Source organism: Hirundo rustica, chromosome 15 (assembly GCF_015227805.2).
Source record: "Hirundo rustica isolate bHirRus1 chromosome 15, bHirRus1.pri.v3, whole genome shotgun sequence".
In the NCBI taxonomy this organism is placed as follows: Eukaryota; Metazoa; Chordata; class Aves; order Passeriformes; family Hirundinidae; genus Hirundo; species Hirundo rustica.
In genome coordinates this window covers 13,731,383-13,739,726 of record NC_053464.1, presented here as the reverse complement: position 1 = coordinate 13,739,726, position 8,344 = coordinate 13,731,383, and the positions used below count along the sequence as shown (strand labels likewise).

Sequence of the window (8,344 nt, the reverse complement as noted above, 5' to 3'; positions counted from 1 at the left end):
AGGTCACTCACCTCACACCCAGGCAAAGCCAGGGCTAGGACAGGGCTGCTTCTCCTGTCGCCATGTGGTGTCTCAAAAACTGGGGAAAACACTCAATGGGAGCCAAGTCCTTCTCAGAAATAAGAGGGGAGCATCCCTCACCCTCCCCTCCTTGTGGTAATGTAACTACAACTACCAGCAGAGAAAGAGTAACACGGAGCAACTCGAACAAATCAGCAGGAAAATGGCAAACACTGGAGAACCAAGAGGAATCAATGGTTCTGGCATCACACTTTACAGCCACTGGCCAGCAGCTCCAAAGGATCATACCTGGAGACATCAGTTCCAGTATGAGAGGGACACTGAGTACAGGGCACCAGCAGCTCCAGATGGGACGAGTCAAACCACACGGGATTCTGATTCTGAGCAAGAGCCCCGGCCCAGGGTTTAACCAATCCTCACATTTCTGCTTTTTCCATCAGGCACCAGCATCAGGCAAAGCTTTATCCCTACTCGAGTGGCCGGGGGACATGAAAACGTAGCTAAAACCGCTTTCTGGCTATTTTTGTGTCCCCTGTAGAGCTGCGATCGCGGCTGGCAGGTAACAGAACACACCCCACCGTGAGCCTGCATCGCTGCGCCAGTCTTTGTCTCCAGTCGTTTCTGCCGACGCCTCCTCCCGACAGATCCAGCTGCGCCGACAGAAAATGTGCCTCAAAATAAACAAGTCAAGCCCGAACTGCTCCCCGGGACGAGGAGCTGTCGGTGGTGGAGGAGGCAGCCTGGCACTGCTGTCAGCACCTCAGGGAGCCTTTGCTTCACCCTCCTCCCTTCGGCTGCTCCGTGCCCGGCGCGTTCCTGCAGGCGATGTTGAGGGAGTTCCGCGGAGAATCCTCCCGGCTCTGCCGGGGATAATTCAGCGCAGGAGCTCCCCGGCTGCTGCTGAAGGGATGGAGGGGGATTGAAAGCTGTGTTTGAGGGAAAGCAGCGTGAGGGGTAGCGCTGCTCGCACGCCGGCAGCTGCTCTTCCATTTTTATAAGAAAAGGGAAAACGCTGTCCCCTCCTCTGGGAACCGCCGTGGATTTACTGCTGCTGGAAACAGAACCTGCCGCCATCCGGGCAGGGACACGGGGGCTGGGGTGGCAGGCGGGAGAGAGTGGGGAAGAAAAGAATAATAGACCTTTTAATACCCCAGAAATCCTGCTTTTGAAACCAGAAAGAGAGCCCTGAAAGCTGCCCCCGAGAACCATCTGCGCCCGTGCAGCCGCACAGAGCAGAACCCTCTCCACCAGATGGGCGGGGAGATAAAACCAAGGGTGATTTACACGGCTGCCTCGTCCCTAAACAATTTGTTCCCGAAGGCTTCACAAAGCCGGCGGCAGCGGAGAACAGAATTCATTAAAAGGGCAGCCGAAGGCTCAGACCCGGGCGTTACAAAGCCGAAGCACCGCCGGACTCCTCCCCGCCGCGGCCGGGCGCCTGCCGCGGGGTGGCAGCTCTGATCCGGGCGGGAACGGCAATGCAGCAGCGCCGGGTGAGCGGAGCCTGCTCCCCGCCTCCCCCCGCAAGCCTGCTGCATTATTCAGAGCGAGTGGAAAGCGTCTCACGGCATCCGCACCGCGCCGGGCTCGGGGGAAGGAGCGGATCCTGCGGATCCCCGGCCGGGAACGCTGGGCTAAAAGCGCCGAGGACAAATGGAAATGAAATCGCCCCAGCGAGACGCGTTCCGCAGGCAGCGAAGCGGGGAACCCCCCGCACCACGCCCAAACTCCTGGGTCTGCCTCGAGATGCTTCGACTTGTCCCTTCTTCCTCCGTGCCCTGTCGCAGATGTACAAATGCTCCTCGTGCTGTTCCAGCCTGTGTGCAATCGAAAGGATTCCACCGTCCTTCTGCTCAGCTGCTCTTGTGAGATGGCCGTTTAATGACCAAACACACTCAGCTCCCTTCTTTTCCTCTTTTGCTGTGTTTCGGGCAGGTTTCACACCTGTACCTCGTTCCTAGAGCACAGAACTAAAGGCTCCCGTCCCTCCCTGCCCTTCCACACCGGCAAAGCCAGGAATGGCTGGCTGGGGATTCGTGCCGAGGTCAAAGATCAGAGAAGCCCCTGGATCCCTGGAATTGTCCCAGGCCGGGCTGGACAGGACTCGGAGCAATCCGAGACAGCAGAAGGTGTTCCTACCCCGGGCAAGGACCGGAACAAGATGATCCTGAAGGTCCAACCCAAACCGTTCTGTGACTTTTGGTGTGACACCAATTCACACAGTGCCCAGCTGACACTTCACCCTCTCCACAAGGGAGAACAAAGCTCTTTTTGCTCTTCCAGCTCTGTTCTCAAGGCTTCCTCTCCCAGCCCAAGCTCCTGAGAGCAAGATGCAGCACGAGCAGCTCCTGCTGGTACCTGACCACAGCGATGGAGCGGAGGAAAGGCCCCAGAGCTGCGAGCTGACACCAACACACAGGCTGTGGCACTGCAGGAGGAAAAGAGCACGTGAAGAGTTAATCCATGTGGGAGGACACAAGGAACCAATACCAGCCCAGCACATACCAGGAAAATGTGTTGTTTACTTAGAGCACTGCAGAAGGGCTCAATAGCAGCAGATCCATCGCTCAAAGCTGCCCCGGCAGCCACCGTCCCCAACAGATGGTACATTTTTCACCACTGAGGTTCTCTCAAGTGTCAGATATATATAAACCCACCTTTGGAAGGCAGCAAGGGTAAAAAAAAAAACCAACAAAAACAACCAAACCAAAACCTAGCAACAACAAAACAAGCGCTTTTGAGAAATTCAAACTTAATTCACAAGATTAAAAAACAAAACAAAACAAAACGAAAAAGAACCAAGACAACTCTTACAGTATAAACATGCCAATTCATTCATTTTTACTGATGGTTGCATTTATGAATTTCATTCTTGTGAAAAAAAAGGGAATAAAAGGAAAAAAAATTAAGAAAATAGCTATTTATAGAAAACAAAACAAAAAACAAAGGGCTCAAACAACAGAATCTGTGCTGATGCTTTTGGATGAGCAGTCCGATGGCATTGAACATTACCTGGGCAAGCAGGCATGCTTGAAAACCTGTCTGAGTGCTGCAGCTTCAGTTCCACAATCCAGGATTTCTTTCATGGTTGTTGGAAGAATAAAGAGCCTAATAGTTTCATACTGTATTTATTTAATAACTAAAATTCACAAATAAAAAGATACTTGCAAAGTCCTTTAGTTGTCTCATCCCCTCCTCCTCCACTCTACTGCTTTCAGACCCATATGCATAAAAAAATGGGTTTGGATTTTTAATTTTAACTGTTATATGATTGGTCGTTGGAGCTGAAGCACCAAATGGAGAAGATGCTTTATGGAGATGAGGGTAGAATCCTTTGCCTTCCCACACACATTTTGGAGGAACACAGGAGATGTACCAGCGCCCGGACTCCTCTGCTCCCATTTCCCCCACCCAGAGCATTCCTTTCATTTTATATTTCCTCTGTTAAGTGACTGACTGCAGCCTCCTTTCCCCCTTTCTGTCCTCGTGGCACTGCACACACGTTGGACATTGTTCATGTCTCACTCTCCAGGCTGGGAGTCAGTGTCAAGTAGGTCCTGTTACAGCTCAGTGCGAGTTGGTTTGTAATGGGTCTTTTCATTTCAGGTAGGTTTGTGTGTCGATTCAGAAGGCTTGCGTTGTTTTCTTCCTTGTTTACATCTGACAAGCTGCTGGATAAGGCTATTCATACTCCAGGAACTGTTTGTGATAGAACAGCAAATATCTGGAAGAGAGCAGAGGGTCGGTGTCAGTTCCGTGCCAAAGCAGATGAGTTTCCATTGATGCAACCATGAAGCACGAGGGCTGTTAATTTTGGTTTTCTTTTCAGTTTGAGGCCATTCCAGGGACGCTAACCAGGGATGAGAGGGAGGGGAGCCAGCTGACATAATTTTACCAGCAACTCAGGGAACTGAACAGCTGTACATCAAAGAGGAACCCCATGGATTCCTCATCCCTGGAAGTGTTCAAGGCCAGGGACAGGGCTTGGAGCAACCTGGGATACTATAAGGCGTAAAAGTAAAAAGGTGGAATAGTAAAAGGGGCTTGGAGTGAGATGAGATTTAAGGTCTTTTCTTAGCCAGGCCATTCTATGATTCTATAGAAGTCAAACCTTGTGAAATCAGGACCTGAAAACTCTGGAAGATTGGATTCTGTTGGTGCTGAGGCAGGCAGCAACCATTTAATAGTAATGTGACACAAAAGAAAGGTGCTTTAAGGTACAACTGTTGCTTTAGAGTCCCACTGCCAGAGATCAGACCAGGATTACTGCAAAATGCCTCCTATTTACTGGAACAGAAGCAAAACGAAGCAGCAGCCATGTGGGTGAACACTCATGTCCCAGTCCAATATCTGATGTGTCAATCTGTACTCAAATCTGGTGTTTTAAAGGATGAAATTCTTCCTGTCCCTAATTACTGTGAGTGCACTGGTACAGAAGGGAGCCCAGCCCCTCAGCAGTCACACAGAAGAAGGGGACTGATCTCCACACAACCCCGTTCCCACACTGGCACAGCCACTGCTGAGTCCTCAGAGCACTTCTGAGATGTTCCAATTGTTGTAATTCCATCCAGGCCCTAGGGATTCCCTCACACAATGCAGAGCCACTGTGTCAGCCTTTATCTGAACCAGGGAAATGCATCAAAGCTCAAACCAGCCTTTCTGGGCAATAGCTGTGCCGTCCATCCTCTCCTCCTGGCCTCTGGCAGGTTCTTCCATGGGCATAACCCCACCTGAGCACCAGGCACGTGTGACTGAATCACAACAAACTCCTTTCTCTGCTCGCCTCAAAGCAGAAGTTCCCCGTCAAGTCATTTAACGCTAAAATTCAGGTATTATGGATTTCTGTTTTTACTTCCTAAATGAAGTTTAAAAAAAGGAAAAATGGGAGAATCTATTAAAAAAATTACAACCTGAACACTGTGCCTGCAGCAATCTTTGAAAATGTCATGAATAATTAAAACAAGAATGGTAAAGACTTATCTCTGCAGTACCAAATCCATGGCTGAAAATGCAAGATGAAGACTTCAGATTTTAAGTTGCTTTTTTCTTGGGACATACACCAGTCCTCAGTGCTTCCCTCAAATGAGGAACACCACGGTGCTTCCCCTAAAAAATACCGCTCTGTCCTCCCAAAGCTTGTGTAATATAAATATCAGAAGGCATAATGTCAATCTGAGATTAATTTAAAGCCATGAGCTAAGAAACAGCTCATGTTCTCTACCTGCCTCCCATAGAGCCTTACTATTCTAGGTCACAGCACTTCCTTAATGGCTTTTCTTTAAATCTTTTACACTCATAACAATCCAAAGGTTCTGCAGGCGCAGACTGGATTGTGCCACAGAGGTAAGCACTGCTCCTGCACTGGGTGATCACATCACCCTGGTTTTCAGAATCCCTTCCATCAGCAGGAGTTTGGACATGAGCACCAGCTCCAGACATTGCAGAGTCACCCGATTCCCCTCCCTCTCCTTCAGCAAATCCAGGGTTATAGAGCAATTCTGTATAAATGTAATTGTGCAGTCTCATGCTGAAGCACTGAGCATTACAAGGGCTATTCAAGAGAGAAATTACCCTCCTCTATGAGTAAATGGGGTTTTTTAAAGTAAGGAAAACCCAACAAAGGTCAAAGTTTGCTTCCCTTTCCCCTTCCCAGGTGACCACTTACCCTTCACTGTCTAGCACATCCTTAATGCTTGCCTTGGTGATAATGGCATCATCACACTTGAACCACTGGTCCTTGTGCTGCCTGATGAAGCTGGTATAATGCCCACTCTCCAAGGTTCCCTGGTGATTAACTACTGCAAACAAGGAATACCTGGGACACAAAACACATCATGAATACGTGCATCAGCAGGGGGAAGGGGAAAACAACGGGTATTTCAGACAGGCAGAAGCTTTTGTACATAAATAGCACATAGCAATGGTGAAGGATCTGATACACGAGTAAAACACCAGCTTTAACACTAGGCTGGGACAAAGGTGGCCTTGCCCAGGGAAAAAAAAGAAACATTTTTTTCTTTTCCTGTCTTGCTATTTCTGCAGCTCTCCAGTCTGGTGACCACTGTCAGCTTTACCAATACTGCCTACCAAATTTCAAAAATAGATCAATATTGGTGCATTCCTGAAGAGGACCACTGATTATCCAGTCTGACCTTCTACTTCCCTGATTTACTCTAGTGAACCAGAAAAAAATGCATTTGAGGCATAGGGAAAGAGGTAGTCTTAGATATTTCTAATGATAAACTGCTGAACTGATTAACTATCCTTAATCTGCAAAGCCTGTACTTATTTTGAAGTACTGAATTTATTCAGCCTCAACTTCCAGCTCTCAGATGCTGCTGTGCATTTGCCTGAAAACTTTCAGGCCCACCTCTGTTCCAAAAAAGATACTGATAATCAAGTTGCTCTCATTTTTTTTTTTTTTTTTTTTTTTCCCCGAGTGCAAGACCGAAGTCTTTGGCTCTTTTGTTCTAAGGTAAGATTTTGTTTCCAGTCTTAAACACACCAGTGGCTCTTTTTCAAGCATTTTCCACTCTCTTTAACTCTTTCATAAAATGCTGCCCTCACACTTTGTGTGTGACACAAGGACAGCTACACAATGGTAAAATAATCTCTCTAATCTCACTTGACATTGTCCTACTCAAGTTTAAAATTCACAGACCTCTTTTGACACAGCGGTGCCACAACAAGGCACCTATTCACTGACTGCCTACAGAGCCACTGATTTAGAGCCACCCTCTCCAGGGGAGTCCTTGAATCCATCTCGGATGGATGGACAGCACCCCTCAGACCCAGCTGGAGCCTTCTGACATTGCCCCAGCTGTTCCCTGGCACCCAGATCCCTGAGGAATCCAGATGTCTTTGCTCTCATTACCTAAATCTGCCTAATTTTTAACAACTTCTCAAGTTGAGGCATGTGCAAACCTCAAAAGTGATCAGCTGTGTTACCTTCAGACCTTTTCCAACACTACTGAACACCCCACATGTAATGATTCGAGCTGTAGGCCCACACAACACCTGCTCTAAGACCTGGTTAGTTTGGTTTTACATCTTTGTGTGACTCTTACTGGAACTTTTAGTGGCAAACCAAGTGCCTTGACTTTAAATACACAACAGCAGCAATGAAACTTGTAACCTTATTTAACTGAAGAGGTAAGGTTTGTGTGACCATTTCTATTCCCATACAGCAGTGGATACTGGTTTCAATGACATCCCCTTTATGATCCTGACAGAGTCCCACACAAGTTCATCATTTATTCTGACTGGAATCAACATCTGACCAACAGACCCCAGGATTTCTGGGATATCTACTCCTGACTTTGTCGGTGTTCTATTAACTTTCTTTGGTCCTCTGGAACTCCCTTTGCAATAAGAAGAGGAATAATTCAAGGCGACACCCATCCCTTGTCATAAAAATTGTGACCCCAGCATTTGATTTTGCCCACAGCCCATGTGCTGGGGGAATCACCCTCAGCTCTGGAACAGCTGCCAGAGCAGGAACTGCAGGGAGTGAAGCTTTATTTTGCAACATTTCAGACTTACTGCGCTGTCAGACATGGTAATGCACCGGCACTGCAGGACATAAAGCAACACCATCTCCTTCTAGAAGGCAACTACCTTTCACAACAGGAGCCATGGAATGTAGCACTTACTTATTATCATTGTTTAGACTATCCGTCGGCTGCTGGTACTGCCCGTTCATTCTGCTCTCTTTACTGCAACACACACACACAAAAATCCAGTCACTTAAAGCAGAGGCTTCCCAAACCCAGGAATTTACTCTGGCACGACACAGCCCGGTTTGCTGAATCCAGGTCCTTATTCCAGCTGAGCAGCAAAGGGCTGATCAGGATGCTAAAGATGCTTTATTTGCTCTCCCAGCAGTGCTACATCACAAACACCATTTCTCCTCCTGGTCAAATACACATCTGTTTACGTCAAATGTTTTATCCAAAAAGCTTAAAAAGAGGTTAAGAGAAGATTTGTGTTTGAAACGCGGGAAATTATCTAATTACATCAATCCTTTATCTTGTGATGGGTCAATCATCCCGGCTCCGACTTGTAAATTCATTTTGTGTTTTGACAGCAGCAATAGGATTATGCTGGTGAAATTCAGAGTACTGAGTTATGCCTGCTGATTATCCCATCTCTATTCCATTATGCTGGATGCCTTTCATCAGCAGAGCCTGTTCCATCCAGGGAGAATTCACCACAGAGGACAAGGAAGTCACAAAATCTCCAGAATATATTGGAATAAACCATATATTCTTAATATAACAGTATTTAACAGAGCTTCAGGGCTCTCCTTTCTCTCTTGGTAGAA

General features: G+C 47.5%; 1 protein-coding gene across 2 annotated transcripts in view; it reads right to left on the bottom strand.

Annotated features, from left to right (window-relative positions):
* Positions 1-3,133: 3,133 nt before the first annotated feature.
* The window catches only part of USP22 (ubiquitin specific peptidase 22), a 91,364-nt gene continuing 86,153 nt past the window's right edge, over positions 3,134-8,344 (bottom strand). For both annotated transcript variants that reach the window (XM_040079174.2, XM_040079175.2), the window contains 3 exons: positions 7,674-7,736; positions 5,687-5,836; positions 3,134-3,745 (listed from right to left, as the gene is read on the bottom strand). In XM_040079174.2, the coding sequence (XP_039935108.1) occupies positions 3,703-3,745; positions 5,687-5,836; positions 7,674-7,736 (256 nt within the window). In that variant the 3' untranslated portion in view covers positions 3,134-3,702. The remainder of the gene's footprint in view (positions 3,746-5,686; positions 5,837-7,673; positions 7,737-8,344) is intronic.